Source organism: Labeo rohita, chromosome 25, assembly GCF_022985175.1.
Source record: "Labeo rohita strain BAU-BD-2019 chromosome 25, IGBB_LRoh.1.0, whole genome shotgun sequence".
Lineage (NCBI taxonomy): Eukaryota > Metazoa > Chordata > Actinopteri > Cypriniformes > Cyprinidae > Labeo > Labeo rohita.
Genome location: NC_066893.1, coordinates 22,495,705 through 22,519,107, shown reverse-complemented (window position 1 = coordinate 22,519,107; position 23,403 = coordinate 22,495,705). Strand labels below are relative to the sequence as shown.

Below are 23,403 nucleotides of genomic sequence, written 5' to 3'. Positions count from 1 at the left end.
TCAGTCAGCTGGCTTGAAATATCAGCCAATCAGTGCGCTTGAATAGTTCCTGTGATGTCCGTCAGCCTATCAGCGCGCAGGATGTAGCTGCCTCTCTTGGTCTCGGCCAATCCGAGACCAGAGGTGTTTCGGTGCGGCGTTTGAATTTTAGGCAGAAGTTTCAAACCCAAGCGTCGGATAGACCGTGGTATAAAGGGTGAAATAAAGTTTAGAAGCGTTTAAATAGCGATTAACGATTGTGTAAATCTCACCGGAGACTTGCGGCGGAAGGACAGGATGAGGAAGAGGTAAGAGTGAGAGAGAGTTTGGAAGTTTATAGATTGTGTTCATGTATAGGTTAGTATATGTAACGGTACTGTGTTAGCGTTAACTTCAGTGTTTCGATACTAATGGTTTAGTGAAATTAGTGTTAAAGTTAAACGATATTTTGTGTTTATTTTTTTAAAACATGAATTTACTATTGGCACGTACAGTACCAGTCAAAAGTTTCTGAATAGTGAGATATTTTATGTTTTTTAAAGAAGCCTGTTTACCAAGCCTGCCTTTATTTGATCCGAAGTACAGCAAAAACAGTAAACACTAAAGACTGGAGTAATGATGCTGAAAATATAGCTTTGAGCACAGGAATAAATTACATTTTAAAATATATCCAAATAGCAAGCAGTTATTTGACTGCTGTATTTTGTCAAATAAATGCATACATAAGCAGAAAAGACTTTTAAAAACATCTGACATCTGATTTTTTTAAATGACATCTAAGATAACAATAAATATGAACGTGTGTTATTTCAGTGAGATCCATGCTGCAGAGTCTGTAGCATGTCTGAACAAGGCTCTCAATGAGTTAAAGGACATTTGGGAGGAGATCGGGATCCCAGAGGACCAGAGGCTTCAGCGAACGGATGCCGTTCATATGCATATCAAGGTCAGTTCAGGTCATCTGCCTTTTTTCGGTGACTGGAGATTGGATACATAGATTCAATGTTAAATTTGTGATTGCAGAACTTGCTAGATATGATGATCGCCGAGGAGGAGGGGTTGAAGAAACGCTTGCTGAGCAGTATCGAAACGTGCAGGAAAGAGGTGACCAGCCTGTGTAATGAACTTCAGGTGCAGGAGTGTCGGGTGAGCCGCTCTGATCCAAAATTTTTGGATTGCAGCATAATAACCTTTGCCCTCTAACTACTGGATGTTTTATAAAGCCAGCCAATCTGATTGGAGATTTTGTGTGTTTGGCAGGAGGAGGATGGTCTCACGATGCTGCAGGTGGAGAAAGATCTCCGTACACAGGTCAAGATGATGCTAAAAGAGAAAAGTGCTCGTCAGAACGAGCTGAAGTCTCTGATTCAGCAGGATCAAGATCTGTGTGACATCCTGTGTGATGACCTCTTCCCCATCCACCCCGAACGAGTGCCGTCACAAGAGCAGCTGCAGAACTACAGACAACACATCAATACCCGTAACCAGGAGAAGGTAAAACACTTGTTTGTTTGTTTTTGTTTTGTTTTTTTGCTTTCTACAATTTTTTTCAAAGAATCCTGAGAAAAATGTACTTAACTGTTTTAAATATTGATGATAACAATAATAATAATGTTTCTTGAACAGCAAATTAGCATTTTTGAATGATTTCTGAAGGATCATGTGACACTACTGCTGAAAATTCAGCTTTGAAATCACAGGAATAAATTACATTCTAAAATATTAAAATAGAAAACAGTTATTTTAAATAGTAAAAAAAATAAGAATAATAATTATATATATATATATATATATATATATATATATATATATATATATATATATATATATATATATATATATAAATAATAATAATAATAATAATAATAACAATATTATTATTATTATTATTATAATCTATTTGTTTTTTTAAATGTACTATTTTTGCTGTGCTTCGGATCAAATAAATGCAGGCTTGATGAGCAGAAGAGACTTAAAAAAGAAACATAACTTTTGACTGTTAGTGTATCAAAATAGATAACTGTTATTTTAAATTGTAATAATATTTTAAAATATTACTGTTATGTTTATTTGTTTTATCAAAAGAATGCAGCCTTGTTCAGGGTTAGATCTTTATTTTTGTTTAAAGAACATTAAAAAATCTTCCAAAATTTTTACCACTGCTATATCCTGCAATCTTAAACGAATAGTGTGCTAGTTTGCCTCTCTGAATATGAAAGTATATCCAGAATGGTTACAGAAAGTATGCTTGTATTTGTGTGTGTGTTCCCAGGAGCGCCGTCATGCCGAGTTTGTGGAAATGAAGCGTCAGATCACAGTGCTGATGGAGGATTTGGAACAGCATCCTGACACCTCCTTTGAGAAAGATGCTGTGTGTGAAGATGAAGATGCTTTCTGCCTTTCTGTGGAAAACCTCAGCTCACTAAAAGTGTTACTGCACCAGGTACACACACACACACAAACACATATTTCAGTTTTTTTTTTTTTTTTTTTTTTTTTAGCTGTTCCTATTTGTTTTTGGGTCTAACCCAAATACTGTCAGCTAAAATGAGGAACAAAGCTGTTGAATCTTGGCCACCTTAAGCCATTAAATTGAAATGATGAACCTTGTCACAGTATGATTTATTTACTTACATATTTATTCGGCAAGGATGCATTAAATTGATTAGAAATAATAGTAAAGCCATTTATAATGTTAAATGTAATTTAAATAAATGCTGTTCTTTTGAACTTTGTGTTCACTAAAGAATGCTGAAACATCAATTTAATAAGAACTGTATTTTGAGCTCAAAATCGGCATATTAGAATGATTTCTGAAGGATCACGTGACACTGAAGACTAGAGTAATGATGATGGAAATTCAGCTTTGAAACACAGGAATACATCACATTTTTATATATAGTAAAATAGGCAAGTTATATGTTTGTATGTTTGATTTATTTACAGATGTCTTATATTAACATTTTTACTGATGTAAATTTTACTGACAGTGTTTGGTTTTTAATGGTGTGTGTCATATTTCAGCTGGAGAGCAGTAAAGCTGAAAGTGAAGCGCTGTGTGTGTCCACCCGTGGTCGTATTGAGGAGCTGTGGGAGATGTTGCAGGTTCCTGAGGAGGAAAGGGAAAGTTTCATGCCAAACACCCACACTAGCGCGAAGAGCAGACTGAACGCAGTAAGTGCATTCACCTGTCACTAAAGTAGGTCATGTTGTTTCTTCTTGAGCTTCTGCTGGAATTATAAAACACCCCTCATGCTGTCTTTCTCACTGTGTCACAGCTGCAGGCAGAGCTTCAGCGATTGGTGGAGCTGAAAAAGCAAAACATTGAGCGTGTTATTCGCACAATCCGATCAGAGATTGTCAAGTTTTGGGAAAAATGTTACTACAGCCCGGAGCAGAGACAAGCCTTCACTCCCTACCACAGTGGTATGCCAACGGGTAGTTTTCTTTTGGCAAAATTACAGTTTGCATGCTTTAGAGTGCAAAAATGACCTACAGTGCTGGTTGTGGGAAAGTACAGAACTTTTTGACTTTAAAACGTGGTAATTGAGGGTTTTATTTTTAGGGTGTGTTCACACTTGTCACATTTGGTTCAGTTAAAATGAACTCTGGTGCAGTTGCTCTGTTAGTGCAGTTCATTTGTGTGAACGCTACCATCTGAACCCTGGTGCGCACCAAACAAGCAGACCGAGACCCATCTTTTTAGCGGTCTCGGTCCGCTTCCAAACAAACTCTGGTGCAGTTCGAATGATATATGAATGCAACATGGACCAAATACTTCTAAACAAACCAAAAACAGGAAGTAATGACGAGATGTGGCGCTATGCGAAATGAGTTCACGAAGGCAACAAGCGGTGTATCTAAAACAAAATGAGCAGAGGGCAAACATAGAGCAACGAGGAGGTAAAGTGTTTTTTATTAGCTCTTTGTGAGTTCGCAGGCGGTGAAAATAAAATCATATACACACAACAATGAGTGCGCTTAGTCCAGCAGACGGCATTAGATGTATTCAACTTAAATGCCGCTTTAAGTCGAACGCACCTTTTCCTTTTTTTTTTTTTGGAGCGTTTGGTGAGTTCCGTCACGAAGTATACGTCATTCAACCTGACCAATCAGGTTGTGAACATATTACTATGCCTTTAGGTTCGCTGTCAAAAATGCCAGTGTGAACACTAAACGGACCAGGACCAAATGTATCATTTTCCTTTTTGGTCCAGGCCAAATAAACCAAACGAACCCTTAAGTGTGAACACGCCCTTAAAGGAACTGTTGACCTAAAAATGATTTTTTGCTGAAAATGTACTCACCCTGGGGCCGTCCAAGATGTAGATGAGGTTGTTTCTTCATCAGAACAGATTTGGAGACATTTAGCATTACATCACTTGCTCACCAATGGATGCTCTGCAGTGAATGGGTGCCGTCAGAATGAGAGTCCAAACACTTGATAAAAACATTGTGTTCCACAAGTATTGTACAAGACTCCAGTCCATTAGTAAAAGAAGTCCACTTCCAGAACAAAAATTTACAGATGATTTACTCACCCCCTTGTCATCCAAGATGTTCATGTCATTCTTTTGTCAGTCATAAAGAAATTGTTTTTTGAGGAAAAAATTTCAGAAATGTTCTCAATATAGTGGACTTCTATAGTGTCCGGTAGTTTAAACATCCAAAATGCTGTTTAAATGCAGCTTCAAAAGGCTCCAGGATCCGTTGGTGAGCAAGTGATGTAATGATGAAGAAACAACTCATGTACATCTTGGATGGCCTAAGGGTGAAGCAATTTTTTTTTTTTGAAATATTGGGTGAATTATTCCTTTAAAATTTCATGTTGCTGCATTGTACTTGGGCATTAAATTATGTTGCAAAAGTGGGATTCTGATTAAAAATAGTGCAGATTTTATGCAAAGTGGGATTGAGCAATTGTAAATAACACGTGTTAGGTACACAGAGTTTGGTTGGCGTTTGATTTTTATTTTGTGCTGTTAGATGATCTGGATGAGGAGGTGTTGCGTGAACATGAGCTGGAGTTGGAACGATTGAAGCAAGATTATGCCGAGCACAGTGAGATGTACGACGCCGTTTCCACCTGGAGCAGCAACTGGACTCTCTATCGGGAGCTGGAGGTGATAAATCATGCGAGATCAGATGAAAAGATTCATAAGAGACCTATTAAAGGGATAATTCACCCAAAAATGAAAATTACCCCATGATTTGCTCACCCTAAAGCCATTCAGGGTGTATATGGCTTTCTACTGTCTGACGGATACAATCGGAATTACATTTAAAAAAATGTCCTGGCTCTTCTCAGCTTTATAATGGCAGTGAATGGGTAGTAGTAGTAGACTTTTTATTATGGATGGATACACTTTATTGGACTTCGAAATCTCAGAACTCATTCATTGACATTATAAAGCTTGGAAGAGCCAGGACATTTTTAATATACCTCTGATTGTATTCATCTGACAGAAGAAAGTCTTACACAACTAGGATGCCTCGAGGGCCAGTAAATCATTGTCTAAATTTCATTTTTGGGTGAACTATCACTTTAAAGACGTTTGTGAAAATCATTCTAATTATGGTTGGTCTTTTATCTCCAGAAAAAAGCCACAGACCCCTCACGCTTTAACAACAGAGGAGGAAACCTGCTGAAAGAAGAGAAGCAGAGAGTCGACCTGCAGAAGAGTTTGCCAAAGGTTTGAGCCGCTCTTTAAACTAACTCTCATGTATGACTGGAATGGCTTTAGCTAATTTGCCTGTCTGTATTTTGTCTAATTGGTCAGCTGGAGAAGAGTCTGAAGGCTCAGATTGACCAATGGGAGGCGACGCACTTTAAAGAGTTCCGTGTGAATGGACAGCCGTTCCTGCAGTATGTGGAAGACCAGTGGAATCAACACCGCATGGAGAAAGAGAGAGAAAAACAGGAACGGGTATGAACGCATTCTTCTACTTTATTAATTTTTTTTTGAATATTAGTTTTGACATGGCTTGTACTGTGCAGCAAATGAAGAAAATAAAGCAGACGGAGGAAGATCTGCTTTATGGCACCATCATCAGAACCCCAACCAAGAGGAGACTCGCTGGAACCCCAACACCTGGAAAAACACGCAAGGTACTGACTGCATATGTGCCCTTATTAGTCAACCAATATGAATTTATCAATGGCAGTATTAATACCAGATATACCACAGATAAATAAATATTGTATTGTATTGTTTTTTTGTTTTTAGCTGATCTCCACCTCTAGCATGTGTAGCTCCACCCCCAACACAACACTCCGTTCCATATGCCCCTCCCCTTCTCTAAGGCCGCCCCTTTCCTCCAGCAAGGTGAGTTATGCTTTAACAGGGTTCATACAAGGTGCTTAAAGTGAGTGAAGTACTTAGTGTTTTCCAGGGCTGAAATTTCAAGAAGTCAAATTTTTGAAAATAGCAATATTCCTAAAGAGGTACTTGAAAAGTGCATGAATTATTAAATGACAATAAATATATGAAATAAGTGCTCAATTTTTTCCAACAAGCACATATCAAAAAACATCATACTATATATATATATATATATATATTATACATATTATACATATTATACACTGGCTTAGCTTGCTAGTTTTAATGACATTAACTAAAGTAAGCACACACACAAAAAAAAAAAAAGCACGTAGTGATGGGTGAAACAAAGCTTTTCAAAACTCTGACTCAGTTAAACCATTGTGCCGCAAAATGATTCACTGTTTCGAAGCGCTCCAGTCGGATCACGTATCACAAATCATTTGTTTCAGAGCAGGTTCGTGAATCATTTCACTTAGGTCGGGACTTCAAATCGTGTACCGGGAATCATTTGATTTAGATGGGAATGGGTTTGTGAATCATTTCGCAAATTGAGTTATTTAAATCAAATGATTTGCGATACGCAATTTGAAGTCCCGATCTAAGTCAAATGATTCACGATCTGTGAATCTCGAAATCTGAAATGATGGTTCATGAATCATTACTAAGATCAGGACTTCAGAGCGGGGATCATGAATCATTTGATTCAGATTGGGAATTTGGTGTGGGTTTGAGAATCATTTGATTTACTTCAGAGAGCATATGGTGAATCATTTGTTTCAGACCAGGATTTTGAAATGAAGCTTTTTTCCTTTTTTTTTTTTTTCTTTTTAAGACCGTAGAAAACATCAGACCATTTAGGTAGTACAGTTATAAAAACAAAACAAAGAAAAAAAAAGCAGAAAATCCACATGCGTCAAAGACGTATCACTGATGACGTTCGGTTCTAGCTTCTTTAATATAAAAACAAGACAATGTTAAACGTTTTGAATGATGAAATGTAAGGACAATAAATACTCGTCTGCAATAATATATGGTTTATCGGTGTTCTTCAAGCCATCTTGTGTATTTTCATAAGCCATTGCTAATAGACATAGAATATGAGTAACGTTATAGAATTTATTGTCTGCCTCATTCTGTGATAAGAATCCACATCAGATCACAAAGTTATTTCAAACACTCGACTGATGTTGTGAATTAAAAACAAACTCTTTTTTGTTTTTTGTTTTTTTTATAACTCTTTTGTTGGACAACATGTTTAGAAAGGCTTATCATTGCATGTCATTAGAATGGAAGATGCTCTGTGTGTGTTGTCCTCATTTCAGCACGTGAAATCGCTAGCACACATACAGCAAATTCTGAGAGAAATAAAACAAGGAAGTTAAATGCAAAACCGAAAAAACGCAATTCACAAGCACGTATTGAACCGTGGATGATGTACCAAATGGTTTGATTATTATATTGAGAATTGTGACATCCCTTGTATAAACAATTAAATTATAAACCGCTTCTCCACTAGTTGGGTGCGCGGACACCTGCCCGTGGCCGAACCCCTCGTGGTCTGGAGAAGAATAAGGAGAATATTTCCCATCTGAGCGGAGCTTTGCGCACGATGGCCGCCAGTCCTCAAAGAAACTACTCCATAACATCCGTGGCCTCCTCCTACTCAGAGTTTGCGGTAAGTTCATTATCCTGCAGTTAGCTGTCTAGACACACAGACAGCAGATGTAATCGAGTGACCCCTGTGCTTATTCTGCCTTCTGTTATAGAAGGATTCTGAATCCACTGCAGCGTCCAGGTCTGTATGTCTAAAAACATTCACTGTCCGTCACACTAACACACACTCTTCTCGTCTAACTTGACTAACGGAGGAGGGTCTGTGTTTGTGTGTGTGCGCGCTTGCAGCTGCTAACAGTGAAATGACCACTTTGAGGCTGAAACACCACAACTAAAATACAGTCTGCTGGTTTTAAGGACCCTATGAAATCAAAATTGAGAGTTTTGACATTAAAAAGTGGGGACATGGCAAGCTGACGGTTGCCAGATTGTTTCACTGGGTCTTCAGTGATATTAAATGAGTCTTTTCTGTCAGAAAACAAACTATCACTGGTATTCTTCACCTATTTAAGCTAATAGAAAAGATAAACCTTGCACCCAAAAATTTAATTTCTGTCATTTACTCTCTCTCAAGTTGTTCTGAATTGAACAGTTGCTGGTACCCATTGACTTCTATAGTAATTTCCCCCCCCCCCTCCAAATACTATGGAAGTCAGTGGCTACCGGCAACTCTTTCGTTACCAACGATCTTCAAAATATCTTTTGTGTTCAACAGAAGAAACTGGTACAGGTTTGGAACACCTTGAGAGACAGTAAATGACAGAATTTTCATTTTTTGGCTGAACTGTCCCTTTAAGACATCTTAAAGATACATAAACATTAAGGTTTGTGGACTATTTATTGGTAATATGACTTCGTATTTGTGTTTTTGCCCATAGCGGGAGCTTTCAAATGCTTCTAAATCCAACGTCAAGACTGGAGTTCTGAACTCTACCATCACACGCTAAACTCGGTGGATCGAGGGTGAACTGATGGGCTTCAGTGAAGATGAAAAAATACTTTTATGGAGATACTGAATGTAAATCAAGTTTGACTTTACTAAAGAATTGTAAATATTTTAGCTCTGCTTTTTACTATTTTTCTCTTGACCTCTTTTTTCCCTTTATTTAATTTCCATTTTATGAGTTTTGAACAAATTATTCTCTGTCTTTGGGTTTGACTCTACCCTGCAGTTTTTATAAAAACTCCAGTAACACTGATCTTAGACCTCTAATATGGATTTTTATTGTTTATACTCAATGGCATTTAGACGAATTACAGACTTTTTTACTAATTGCACAGTGCACTACGTTTACTCAGCATTACTTCTTTGAAATTGCTGCTACTTTGGTGGTTGGCATCCTGTAAATAAATGTTTGTTTTCATGGGGACATTTTGTGCTTTGGTAGTGAATTATTTATTAGAGTTGATGAGAATGAACACAGGATAAATATAAAGTGTGTGTGTGTATATATATATATATATATATATATATATATATATATATACACATACACACATACACATGGCTATTTGTAAATTTTATGGGTCTGGCTTTCGGCCTCTTGTGTCCAGCTATTTTCAGCTGTACAAAACAGCTCATTTTGCTGCTTGATATTGCAAATTGTGTCGTACCGTGTTATTTTAATGTATTCACTTAATTATGAACACATTGGGTTAGTGCAAATATTTATACCATGTGGATGAGCCTGGAAGCCATAAATTTACAAATAGCCACCCACTCTTACGTGAAAATAAGGTGGATGTCATGTTTCCACGACGCATTATCAATCAGCCATATTGGACATAATCAATGCCACTGAACCAAACTAAACCTGCATATTTTTCTGATAATTCCTGCCAAAAATGGTCAATTATTGTCATGTTTAGACTGCCAAATGTTAAATCAAGGAGAAGAGTGCAAAAAAACTGTCTGAGGTACAAAAGGTGTTTGTGGTTGGCCAAACTGAACCAGGATTTCCAGGGCAAGAATTTCGAAAACATTCGCATTTGTTCGTATCATTTTTGGTCAGGTAGGTGAAATATTAGGTTAATAATAAATGAAATAAATAAACTGCTTGTATGTGTCTTTACCACCTATTAACTTTAGTTTGTCAAAATATTGCGCCATTTGCTTCTTACTGTGTTGGGGAAAGTTACTTTTAAAAGTGATGCATTACAATTTTGTGTTACTCCTTGAAAAAGTAACTAATTACGTTAGTTGCTTTTTATGGAAAGTAATGTGTTTTACGTTTTTTTTGCGTTACTTTTTAAATCTGGGCAGGGCTTGCTTCTTTGTTTTAAATATAAAACTATTTTAATGTAAAAGCCCTTTCACCCCAAAAGTGAAATTAATTCACCTCAGGCTGAAAGAAAAGTATATTTATTAGGAGATCACTCTTAAGCTATAAAAAAAAAAAATGAAGCACAAATGTTAGTTTATCTAAAGTAATTTTTGCTTTTAATGGTTGAATTGCATCATTGAAGGTCAGCAGCAAAGACACTGGTTAATAAAATGGAATTAAATACATAAAGGATATTTGTTTTATTTAACATATTTAATTATTGCAGGGTTTCGTCATATTCTAAGTTTGCATTTCACTGTTTTTATTAATTTTGAGGAATACTGAATTTGTTTTTTGTGAGTGAGATAAATTAATGCATTCTCACGTTAGTCTAAAATACAGTAACATCATGTTTACTCCTAATTTCCCGACAGGAGACTTGTCAAGCAGTAAATGGGGAAAAAAGTAATTTGGACGTTTTCGTAGAAATTCAAAAGTAATGCGTTACTTTACTAGTTACTTGAAAAAAGTAATGTGTAACTTGCGTTACTTGTAATGCGTTACCCCCTGCACTGGTTGCTTACATCTGAGTATCGCCAGTATATCGCCTCGCATCCGGGTAACTGACCAAACCATGAGGTAAGTGCAAACCCTTGTGCTGGTAATGGACCTTTCTCACATTTCCGGATTTCTCATAGCGGAATTCGTCATAGTTGGGTAAAATCCAAGAGCAGTGAATGGGAGAGTACCACAAATATATTTTTTACATTCCCATTTGCTCAAATAGCAAAAGAAAAACGACACGATAGTGTTTTCACGACTTTCAATCAAAGGAAAAAAATTGAGAGAGACTGATATCGGCAGTCAGAGGAGAGAACAATGTCAAATTTACCGTCCCTCCCATAGACGCGATATTAGAAACACCCTCGCAAAGTTAACTTTTTTTTTTTTTTTTTTTTTTTTTTTTTTGTAACTTGATGAAAAGGTGGTATAATACAAAGTATAGTGTTATAAATGTACATACATATTTTAAAAAATAAAAATATGTATGTTTATGATGAATAAATATTTATGATGATGATGACCGTTGAAACGCGTCATCACAGGCTTGTGAAAAGGGTCCATTAAGATAATACATTAAAATGTTATAGTAAGACACGAATTTGCAATATCAAGCAGCAAAACGAGCTGTTTTGTAAAGCTAACAATAGCTGGACGCGGATGAGACCGGAAGACAAACCCGTACAATTTACAAATGGCCGCGAACACTCTGACGAGAAGAAAACTGCACCTTGTTGAAAAAAAGATGTTGATGGCGTTTCATTTATGGCCACCTGGGGGCGTGAGATACTCAGGTACTACTACATTTTTTTTAACAAGTATCATCAATCTATCTATCTATCTATCTATCTATCTATCTGTCTGTCTGTCTCTCTCTCTATCTATCTATCTCTCTATCTATCTATCTATCTGTCTGTCTGTCTGTCTTTCTATCTCTCTATCTATCTATCTATCTATCTGAGGGTACAAAAAAATAAAAATATTGAGAAAATCGCCTTTAAACTTGTCCAAATTAAGTTCTTAGCAAAGCATATTTTGAAAAATTTCCAAATTTTCAAAATATCTTAATGGAACATGATCTTTTCTTAACATCCTAATGGTTTTTGGCATAAAAGAAAAATCGATAATTTTGACCCATACAATGTATTGCTACTTCTGGTTTTGTAGTCCGGGTCACATATGGTGGTATTTTAATCATTCAATTGCAATATTTGTGAGTCAGAATAATGTTTTCGATATTTTCGTGTTGTGACACATCTGCTGTCTTACTTAAGCTGTTTAAATATAATAGGTTGTTTAATTTCAAGTTCCGCTGTGACAACTTACCCCAATATAGTGTCACTACTGGGGCATGTTGTCACAAAAGCACAGCGCTTTATTAAACATTTGTTCAATAAATCTTATAGCAGTAACGGTGGAAATGTTCATGTTATACATGTTATAGCCAAGACTTCAATGTGCCTAAATCAACCCTGAGAAATATTCAGTGTGACAACTCGCCTGTTCTCCCTTATTCGCGTATGAGTGTGTGTGTGCGCGTCCGTGCGTGTGTGTTGGTGCTGAAGTTGCATTGCAGGGGTGGGACTCCTGCATTCAGATCTTCATCATGCGCAGAGGAAAACCCAGACTCACTTCAGATCGGATCTAAACACAAGCGATCGGGTCCTGAACGTGTCGTGCATCTGATGCTGTAATGCGCGTTAATTGATGGATGAAAGTGTGCACCAGCAGGAGAGGGAGAAACAGACACTGCTGAAGGTAAGAGCTCGTGTTTAAAATCTCGTGTTTATGAGCGCTCACATTTCACTTGCATATGCCGCAGATGTCGCTAGTCTACACATATGATCTCGCATATTAATATTTTTGCATTTCAGACACATGCGTTGCGTAATCATTGTCATGCGTTTTCTGCCTGTTGGTTTTGGTTCGACGTGGAACTGGAAGTTCAGGCCCGTTCACGTGCTGATGCAGTGCGCGTGCCCGCGGCTCGGATGGTTGTCATGGTGATTGTGATGGACCCTCCTCTGATGATGGTGGGGGGGGCATTCATTTAACACTCATGGGTGAAATAAAACACACTGCGGCCCCGTACAACAGCTGGGAAATGACAACCCAGTTGTTGTAACTCGGTTTTGTGTCAGTTATTGAGTTTTGTCGTTGTTTATATAATGGGTCAGTTGTTCTGGTAGGGTTTTAACCCCCCAAATCCTCCTCTGTGTGTGTGTTTGTATGGTGGGTCTTTCTCCAGAGAGGTTTCCTCCTGCAGGCAGCATCTCTGGTCGCTTGTGTTTCAGTGAAAGTGTTATTATGAGTCATTCTGGAGATTAAAAGCACACTTGATTTATTAGCGTTTGCTTCCTTCAGTCCTGCTCGAGAGTAGCTGACAGTGCAGACTCGAGCCCTTCCATCCGCTTCTGGTCACGGCCACTATTTCATCCGCTCTGAATGCAGCTCTGTCCGCTGGAAAACAATCATATCTGAATGATTAGTGCCACAGGACCGTTTAAAGCATCTTGATTAGCTCTCGTGATTTAGTTCCACTGTCACGGGGCCGCGGACGGTCGGTTCGGGGCTCCTGGAATATTAGAGCTTGTTGGCAGAGTGGCTTTTAGAAGAAAATCAATTTGTTTTCAAGGTGTAATCAGTTTGGATGCTTTTTCCAGTGTGTTAACGTTTAGTTTAGTGTTTCATGGAAGAAAAACAAAAAAACAAAACAAAAAACAAAACACCAAAAAATATTTTATGCATGGTGAATGGTTTAAACTGAAATTAAATGCTCATTTTAAAATGGTCTTTGGTTGTCACTATTAATTAAGTTATATTTGTTACTATTGTAACTATTAATTGTTTATTATATAATTATTTAAAAAAAACTTTCTGTAAAACTTATATTATTAAAATGCATTTCTGCATATATATACATATATATTTTATTTATAAAATTGTAATTCAATTACTATATAAAATGTGATCAATTTAAAAATGTAATTAAAAATCACATACACACATAGATATTACTATAAAAACTATAAAAATGTGAAATATTAATACATTATAATAGTAAAATAAATGCATCAAGGTGAGTAAATAATGATAAAAATAATTTCATATTTATCCGAACCTTTTCAATTAAATCTATACCTTTTTAACTAAAAATAAAATATGTGATTAATTAAATAATAAATACATTTTAAACACACACACATATTTGGCAACAAACTGAAATAAGTAAAGTTGAAGGATGAAAACTACTAAAACCAAAACTGAAAAATAGGATAAATAAAGTAATAATAATAATGATAAATACGATAATAGTATTTAGGAGTAAAATAAATGCATGACAGTGAGTAAAAATAACTTTTGTGGCAGAACCTTTTCTTTAAACCATACCTTTCTAACATAAAATATGTTTGATTAAAAAAATAATAAATAAATGTTAAAAACATATATGTTGACTTGGCAATAAATTGAAATAAGCTTAAGCTGAAGGATGAAATCTACTAAAACAGTAATTTTTTGTGGCAGAACCTTTCCTTTAAACCTATAAATTTCATAAAATATAATATTTGATTAAAAAATAATAAATACATTTTAAAAACATATATGTTGACTTGGCTACAAATTGAAATAAGCTTAAATTGAAGGATGAAAAAAAGAAAAAATAAGATAAATAAAAAAGATTAAACTAATAAAAATGACAAAAGCAGTTTAGAAAAAAAATAATTAATACCATAATAGTGTAGTAAAATAATTACATGAAGGTGAGTAAATAATGATAAAAATAATTTCATTTTTGGCAGAACCTTTCCTTTAAACCTATACCTTTCTAACGTAAAATATAATGTTTGATTAAAAAATAAAAAATAAAAATAAATAAATAAATGTTAAAAACATATATGTTGACTTGGAAACAAATTGAAATAAGCTTAAGCTGAAGGATGAACACTACTAAAACTAAACATGAAAAATAGGTATAATAAAAAAAATGACATATTAGTTAACAATAATAATAATAATAATAATAAATACTATAATAGTATATAATAATAATAAAATAAATGCATGAAGGTGAGTAAATAATGTTAAAAATAATTTCATTTTTGGCTCAACCTTTTCTTTAAACCTGTACCTTTCTGAGATAAAATATAACGTTTAATTAAAATAATAAATAAATACATTTTCAAAAACGTTGGCAACAAATTGAAATATGCTTAAGTTGAAGGATGAAAACTACTAAAAGAAAAATGGAAAATTGGGAAAATAAAAAAATTAAACTAATAAAAATGAGAAAAGCAGTTTACAAAAAATAAAAAGATATTAATAAATACTATAATAGTATATAAACAGTCTAATAAAATAAAGATTGCTAAAATAACTGCACAAGGGTAAGTAAATAATGACAGAACTTTCATTTTTGTCTAAACTATCGTTTTAAACCTAGACCTTTAGCTCTGTAAGATAAAGACTTTAACCTCTACACAACCACTTCAATCTTATTTCACTAATGGCATCATGAACGGCAAGAGAAGCGATCGTTACTTTTCTACACGGCCTAAAAGGAAACAGATTGAAATGAACTGAAAGAAAGCATGGTTAGGATTTCTGCTCCATGATTCATTGTTTACCAAGATAAAGGTTTACAGCTCACAAGTCAATGTGCCATTTGGGAAATTATTTTGGGATATTGGCTCCATCGCCCAGACAGCATCACTGATCCAAGAGTGTGTGTGTGTGTCCATCTGTGCTCCTGTAGTCATTACAGACTGAGCGTGGGCCGTTACACAAACACTCATACTTACACAGAGCGGCTGCTAATATTCCTGACAGAACGCCCTCAACACATATTAATTTCACAGCAGCAGACATGTGAAACCCATAATGCCCTGAAGCAGCGCTCATAACCCTGCGGCTGTGAAAGCGTGAGCGCTGTGAGAGCTGAGTGCATTTCAGAAGCTTTAATTGGCCCGTTGTCATAATCTCTACAGAAGTCTTCTCTCTGCTCCCACTGCTCCCTTCATCTGATTACCCATAAGTCTCGGTGTGACTCACAGCACACACGCCTCTCACTTTCTCTCTTTTTTTAGACCTAACTTCACTTTTTTCCGGTCTGAAGTGTTTTTCTTAAGTTTACTTATAAAAGTTTACCACGGTGACTATAGATTCTGCTAAAAATACCATAGTAACTGCAGTTCCTTTAATAGAAATGTGGTTAGTCACTACTGACATTAAAAAAAAGAAATTAAAAGGAGAGAAAGATTCTGAAAGCTTATAATGCCACTTATAACTGTAATTATAATAATGCAAATGATTATACATTTATAAATACCAATTAAAATGTAGACATGTAGCTTGGTAGTACCATGTTTTTCGTGCATTTACCACAGTAATACACCAAACTGGAGGGTTCACAGAAAATTTGAAAATGTGTATATATATATATAATTATTATAAATGTCTGAATAGAGTTTAGATAGCATAGAATAGAGTATATACTATGAATATATAAATTATATATATATACTAATTAATATTAATCTTATTCTTAAATATAGAACATGTATTTTCTATTAATATTAAATTTAATATTAAATTTAATATTTAAATATTAATTTATTACCAGTTAGACCATGATTTATTGGATAAGAACAATAATGTTATATATATATATATATATATTGTGCTAATACCATGGTATTTTGGATATGTACCATGGTAATACTATGATATTATGGACATAGTCTGTGATAATAACATGTTTCTCTGGACATTTATTTAAACACACCATCACAACACCACATTTTTGCCATTCATTGTGTACCCATGGTAATACCATGGTATTTTTGGATATATACCATGGTAATACTATGACATTTTAATGTTATTTGGATGTAGTTCATGATAATACCATGTTTTTCTGGACATTTATTTACATGAACCATCGCAACACCTCATTTTTTACTTTTATTTTGTACCCATGGTATTTTTTGGATATGTACCATGGTAATGCTATTTTATTTTAATGTTATTTGGATGTAGTCCATGATAATACCTTGTTTCTCTGGACATTTATTTACATTTACCATCAAAACACCACATTTTTACCATTTATTTTGCACCCATTGTAATACCATAGTATTTTTATTTTGTACCCATGGTAACACCATAGTATTTTGGGATATGTACCATGGTAATACTATATTTTAATGTTATTTTGATGTAGTCAGTGATAATACCATGTTTCTCTGGACATTTATTTACAACATTTTTACCATTTATTTTGTACCCGTGGTAATACCATGGTGTTTTGGAATATGTACAATGGTAAATATGTGATATTTTAATGTTATTTGGATGAAGTCCAAGCATTGAATACAATGCTTTTCTGGACATTTATTTACATGCACCGTTACGACACCACATTTTTACCATTTATTTTGCACCCATTGTAATACCATAGTATTTTTGGATATATACCATGGTAATACTATGATATTGTAATGTTATTTGGATGTAGTCCATGATAATACCATGTTTCTGTGGACATTTATTTACATGCACCATCATGATACCACATTTTTACCATTTATTTTGTACCCATCATAATACCATAGTATTTTTGGATCTATACCATGGTATTATTATGATATTTTAATGTTATTTGGATGTAGTCCATGATAATACCATGTTTTTCTGGACATTTATTTACATGCACCATTACGACACCACATTTTTACCATTTATTTTGTACCCATGATAATATCTTGGTATTTTTTTATATGTATATACCATGGTAATACTTTGATATTTACGATATTTTAATGTTATTTGGATGTAGTCCATGAGGATACCATGTTTTCTGGACACTTATTTACATGCACCCTGGCGTTTTTACATTTTTACAATGTATTTTTTTTTTACCATGATAATACCATAGTACGTTTGCATATGTACTACTGTGGTTATACTATACTATACTACAGTATTTTAATGTTATTAGCACATGTACCATGAAAATACCATGTTTTCTGGCCTTTTTTGCATGTCCTATGATGCTACCATGTTTTTACCATGGTATTTTTTGATTTGTGCAATTGGAATACCATGGTATTCTTTCAAGTTGTGTTCATGAATATGTTTATAATTCAAAAATACCATGGTCTTACTACCAGAATCCATTAATTCACCATTGTATAACTGCAATATATTACTTGTAAGGCGCTGTTCGAAGTAGGTCATATAAATTTATTATGGGTTGTGATAACAATAACTGTGGAGACTATGGTTACTGTGTTTAATTTATGATGTGTTGTGCTTTGTGTTTCAGGTGGCACTATGTCTGTGCAGGGTCAGGATATTTCTGAATATCATCTGAGCGGTGAGCAGTCATCATTCATACGCCTCTTGATTTCATATGAGCTCCTCTAAGCGAGTTTCTTACTGTTCTGTGTGTGTGTGTGTGTGTGTGTGTGTGTGTGTCAGTGGTGCTGAACCCGCCTGGCTGGGAGGTGTGTTTGTTTGTTTTCGGGTTCCTGGTTCTGTTTGCTGTGGTTATAGTGAATCTGTGGAAGTTATATAAATCCGGCTCCTTCCCGACTCCCTCTCCGTACCCGAACTTCCACTACCGCTACCTGCAGGAGAAATATGGCTCCTCCCACACTGAGATCAGACAGAAGGTATCTTAAATATGAATTTTATATTAGCATTAAACATATAATAATGTATAAAATATACACATTATATTAATTTGTTATTATTAAACCTACATATATTAATTAAACCACTGTTTTGTAATGGTACGACGCTTACTGGTTTCTGTGCAGCGTGTTGCTGCTTCCAACCAGCGGAGGGCGTCCTCTGCGAGCCGAAAGCCGAGTCTCCAGCTCTTGGACACTCCTGATGGTCTTCGGGATCTGGGAACGCTGGAGTTGATGAGCCGAGAGCTGGATCAAAGTGGAGGCTCCCTGAACCGATCCATGTCCTCCGAATCGCTGTGTTCTATCTCCTCCGTCGCTCAAACCTTCGGGCACGACTTCACGGTGGGACAGCTGGAGGTCACGCTGGAGGTGGACACTCGGGCTTCGCTTCTGCTCGTCTCACTTCACCAGGGTAAAGACCTGCTGGAGAAGGAGGAGGAGAACTTCCTGGGCTGCTACATCACCGTCACGCTGGTCCCTCAGCAGATCAGCCTGGGAGCCACGCAGGTATTAAACCATAAGCCAATCAGAACAGAGCTCATTTAAATATGTAAGTCTTTAAAATGACAAAAACATCATCAGTGATAGTCAAACGTCATTCTCTTCTGCAGGTCCAGAGAAATGCCTTCACTGTGGTGTTTGATGAGCGTTTCTCTGTTCCACTGGAATCGGTAAATCTTGAGGAGAACAGTCTGCGATTCTCCACCTTTGGTGTGGATTCAGATGAACGGAATATCAGTGCTGGAGTGGCAGAACTCAAACTATCAGATCTGGATCTGGCATTCCGGCCGTTTAATGCTTGGCTCTACCTGCAGGACATCAACAAGGTACGTCACACTTGCATTCTGATTTTGAACTGAAAAAAAAAGTTAGTAAAAAGTGTGTCCTCCTCTATAGTGTCCTCATATATGTAGCAATAGGAAATCTAGCTCTTGGTGAATCATTTTTGTTTCTTCTCAGGCTGTGGACGCTGTCGGTGAGATCCTGTTGTCTCTTAGTTATTTGCCAACTGCAGAACGTCTCACCGTGGTCATTGCCAAAGCCAAGAACCTGGTCTGGACTAATGGAAAGACCACAGCAGGTGAGAAGCTGAGCTAGATACTCCTCAAACAGTGTTTTTATCAACTGATTATTGGTTGGAGTTAGTATTGGGGATAGAACAATGAGCAGTTAACTGGAATGTTCCAGGAACATCTGCTACTTTGGAAAACATAATGTGTGAAAACCAGGTATTGAATTTTGTCTGTTTCCATGTGAACAGATCCATTTGTGAAGGTGTACCTGCTCCAGGACGGCAGGAAGATCAGTAAAAAGAAGACGTCTATAAAAAGAGACGATACTAATCCAATCTTCAATGAGGCTATGATCTTCTCAGTGCCAGCCATCGTCCTGCAGGTGACAACACTCATCTATCTATCTATCTATCTATCTATCTATCTAGCTATATGTCTGTCTGTCTCTCTGTCTGTCTGTCCTTCGGTCGGTAGGTCTGTTGTTAATTTTATCTGTCGGTCTGTCTATCTATCTGTCTGTCTGTTGGTCATTTTATCTGTCTGTTGTTCTATCTACCCATCTATCTGTCTGTCTGTCTGTCCATCGGTCGGTAGGTCTGTCGGTCGTTTTATCTGTTGGTCTATCTTTTAATCTATCTGTCTGTTTGTCTGTCTATCTATCTGTCTGTCTTTTTGTCTGTCTGTCTATCAGTCGTTTTATCTGTCTGTCAGTCTGTCTGTCAATTTATCTGTCTGTCTGTTGGTCTGTCGGTCGTTTTATCTGTTGGTCAGTCTATCAATCAATCTATCTGTTTGTCATTTTGTCTGTCTGTCGGTCGTTTTATCTGTCGTCTGTCTATCTATTAATATATCTATCTGTCAGTCATTTTATCTGTCGGTCAGTCTATCTATCAACCTATCTGCCTGTTTGTCTGTCATTTTGTCTGTCTGTCAGTCGTTTTATCTGTCATCTGTCTATCTATTAATATATCTGTCAGTCGTTTTATCTGTCGCTCAGTCTATCTATCAATCTATCTGTCTGTTTGTCTGTCTATCTATTTGTCTGTCTGTCTATCTGTCTGTCAGTCGTTTTATCTGTCGGTCAGTCTGTCTATCAATCTGTCTGTTTGTCTGTCTATCTATTTGTCTGTCTATCTGTCTGTCAGTCATTTTATCTGTTGGTCAGTCTGTCTATCAATCTATCTGTCTGTTTGTCTGTCTGACGGTCATTTTATCTGTCCATCACTCTGTCTATCAATCTATCTGTCTGTTTGTCTGTCTATCTATTTGTCTGTCTATCTGTCTGTCAGTCGTTTTATCTGTCGGTCAGTCTGTCTATCAATCTGTCTGTTTGTCTGTCTGATTGTCGTTTTATCTGTCGGTAAGTCTGTCTATCAATCTATCTGTCTGTCTGTTGGTCTGTCGGTCGTTTTATTTGTTGGTCAGTCTATCAGTCAATCTGTCTGTGTGTCGTTTTGTCTGTCGGTCGTTTTATCTGTCGTCTGTCTATCTGTCTCTCTGTCTGTTATTTTGTCTGTCTGTCTATCTGTCCGTCAGTCGTTTTATCTGTCGGTCAGTCTATCTATCAATTTATCTGTCTGTCTGTCGGTCATTTTAGCTGTTGGTCAGTCTATCAATCAATCTATCTGTCTGTTGTTTTGTCTGTCTGTCGGTCGTTTTATCTGTCGTCTGTCTATCTATCAATCTGTCTGTCTGTCTGTCTATCTATCTATCTATCTATCTATCTGTCTGTCTGTTGTTTTGTCTGTCAGTCGGTTGTTTTATCAGTCGGTCTGTCTATCTATCAATCTGTCCGTTTGTCTGTCTGTCTATCTATCTATCTGTCTGTCTGTCTGTCTATCTATCTATCTGTCTATCTATCTGTCTGTTTGTTTGTCTGTCGGTCGTTTTATCTGTTGGTCTGTCTATCAATCTGTTTGTCTATATTAATCTGTCTGTTGTTGTATCTATCTATCTATCTGTCTATCTATCTATCTATCTATCTATCTATCTATCTATCTGTCTATCTATCTGTATGTCTGTCTATGTATCTGTCTATCTACCTATCTATCTATCTATCTATCTATCTATCTATCTATCTATCTATCAGCAGTGTTTGTAAGGTTTGTTGGTGTTTTTCAGGATCTCTCTCTGAGAGTGACGGTCGCTGAGAGCACAGAAGACGGCCGTGGTGAAAACGTGGGTCATGTGATCATCGGACCAGAGGCCAGTGGAATGGGAATAACTCACTGGAACCAGATGCTGGCGACTCTGCGGAAACCGGTTTCAATGTGGCACCCGCTCCGGAGGACCTAAGTCCTTGAGTCCTGACCTCTGACTCCTGTCTGCATGGTGCCTACTGTCTAACTGTCCCAACAGTAAAGACGTTTGAACATGAAGAGAAAATTTTTGTGTCTCAGCTGTACCAACGATGGATGGAACTGTAATGAGAGAAAGACAAAAAAAGAGAAATCGGCGGCTCAGGATGTCTCATCTGTAAGGGTCTTTGAAATCCAGGTTTTCTTATCCAGGTTAACTTCATTTCTACATATGATAACAGGGTGGCTGGTTGTGTGCTGCAGCCTTTCGATGGAGTGTAAAATGTGACAGAAATTGTAGCCACATCCTGTTGTACAAAAAAGTAAAGCATAAAAATAGGAAAAATAATCATTTGTTTGGCCATAAATATTTATTATTATTTTTATTATTAGGATTTTAAATAGTCTTATTTTTCTCTGCATAAACATTAAAATACAAATATAAGGCATAACTGGGACTTTCTGTCCATTTTCTCAGGCAAGTGCAATGTCACTTATTAGCCTAATAGTGGCGCCATCAAGCCACATCACGTATCTAAGATGCAGCATTGAGGTGCTTTGTTTTTTAGTTGGCCAGTTTATGATATTTGTTACTATTATTTAAAGTGCAGAATTTATTTATTTATGTATTTATTTATTTATTTGCCTAATGCATTTTACCACTAGGGGGCGTGCAAGAACTTTATAAAAATCAATACTGGGGAAGTTGCTGAAAACAGTAATCTTTTAATAATTACCTCTTATGTTTTGTATAGCAGTGTGATTACTAGTTGCTCTGAACAGTAACAACATTACACATTACTTAAATTAATTCAGTTATTCATTTCTAAAATCCAAACTTAAATTAATTTAATGTATTTCCCATTTCACAGGAGAGCCATTCTCAAACTTGGTTAGCATGTCAAAATGAAAGAAAGTGCTTTTTGATCAATTGTATATTTGTTGTTGGACCTTAAATATAGTTGTTAAATTAGCCTTAGTACATTAAAATCATATATGTAGCGCAAGTAACTTCAAAACAGTAACTGTTACTGGATTACTGAAAAATAAAGAGTAATCCCTTACTTTATTTCATCACAGGAACATGTACTTTGTAGTTTTGTACTTTGTAATGCATCACCCCAACACTGCATAGAAAACATGCATTCATATCAAACTGGAATATGTATAAATGAATATATATTTCCTTTCACAGTTTTCTTCGGCACGAAAGAAAAAGGTTTTAACTGCCGCAATAAATATTTTGATGACAGAATGTAAAAACTTCATACCAAAATCTGTGAATCACATCCTAAACACCTAAAATATTTTGTAGAATGAATACCAGATTTGAGCTTCTTGCAGTGAAGTCATTTGATTTAATGAAGTGCTGCAAATGCTGTGATTCATTTTTACTACTAACAATATTTTAAGCTTGTCATTAAACTTCATTATGTGCCAAACTCACCCTAATAGAAGCAATATTCTCATTTGCCGTGTACATCTGATGTTGGTGAACTTTAAAAGATCTAAAGAATGATATAAAACATAACTTTACAATGCATGCACATGTAATGTAGGACATATTGCAGTCAAATGAATTGTTTAAATAAAGATGCTTTATGTGGTTTGTTTCATATGAACTCAATTGTTGTTTTTTTGCGTAAGGTGTGAGA

General features: G+C 36.0%; 2 protein-coding genes across 4 annotated transcripts; both read left to right on the top strand.

Annotated features, from left to right (window-relative positions):
• The first annotated feature begins 118 nt into the window (after positions 1 to 118).
• On the top strand, positions 119 to 9,283 carry prc1a (protein regulator of cytokinesis 1a). 3 transcript variants are annotated; one of them, XM_051099225.1, is made up of 15 exons: positions 119 to 287; positions 793 to 925; positions 1,003 to 1,125; positions 1,240 to 1,473; positions 2,252 to 2,422; positions 3,004 to 3,153; positions 3,258 to 3,405; positions 4,966 to 5,102; positions 5,577 to 5,672; positions 5,760 to 5,906; positions 5,978 to 6,088; positions 6,207 to 6,305; positions 7,822 to 7,980; positions 8,075 to 8,100; positions 8,798 to 9,283. In XM_051099225.1, the coding sequence occupies exons 1-15, from the start codon at positions 277 to 279 to the stop codon at positions 8,844 to 8,846; spliced, it is 1,794 nt and encodes a 597-aa protein (XP_050955182.1). In that variant the 5' UTR covers positions 119 to 276; the 3' UTR covers positions 8,847 to 9,283. The 3 variants fall into 3 exon arrangements, with proteins under 3 accessions (XP_050955182.1, XP_050955181.1, XP_050955184.1); XM_051099224.1 differs by having other exon boundaries at positions 8,072 to 8,100; XM_051099227.1 differs by lacking the exon at positions 8,075 to 8,100.
• A 2,988-nt stretch (positions 9,284 to 12,271) lies between these two features.
• Positions 12,272 to 23,364, top strand: syt12 (synaptotagmin XII). Its single transcript, XM_051099235.1, has 8 exons — positions 12,272 to 12,502; positions 18,069 to 18,119; positions 18,224 to 18,417; positions 18,565 to 18,945; positions 19,050 to 19,265; positions 19,399 to 19,519; positions 19,700 to 19,833; positions 21,573 to 23,364. Exons 2-8 carry the CDS (start codon positions 18,077 to 18,079, stop codon positions 21,744 to 21,746), a joined length of 1,263 nt encoding a protein of 420 aa, XP_050955192.1. The 5' UTR covers positions 12,272 to 12,502; positions 18,069 to 18,076; the 3' UTR covers positions 21,747 to 23,364.
• Positions 23,365 to 23,403: the final 39 nt, after the last annotated feature.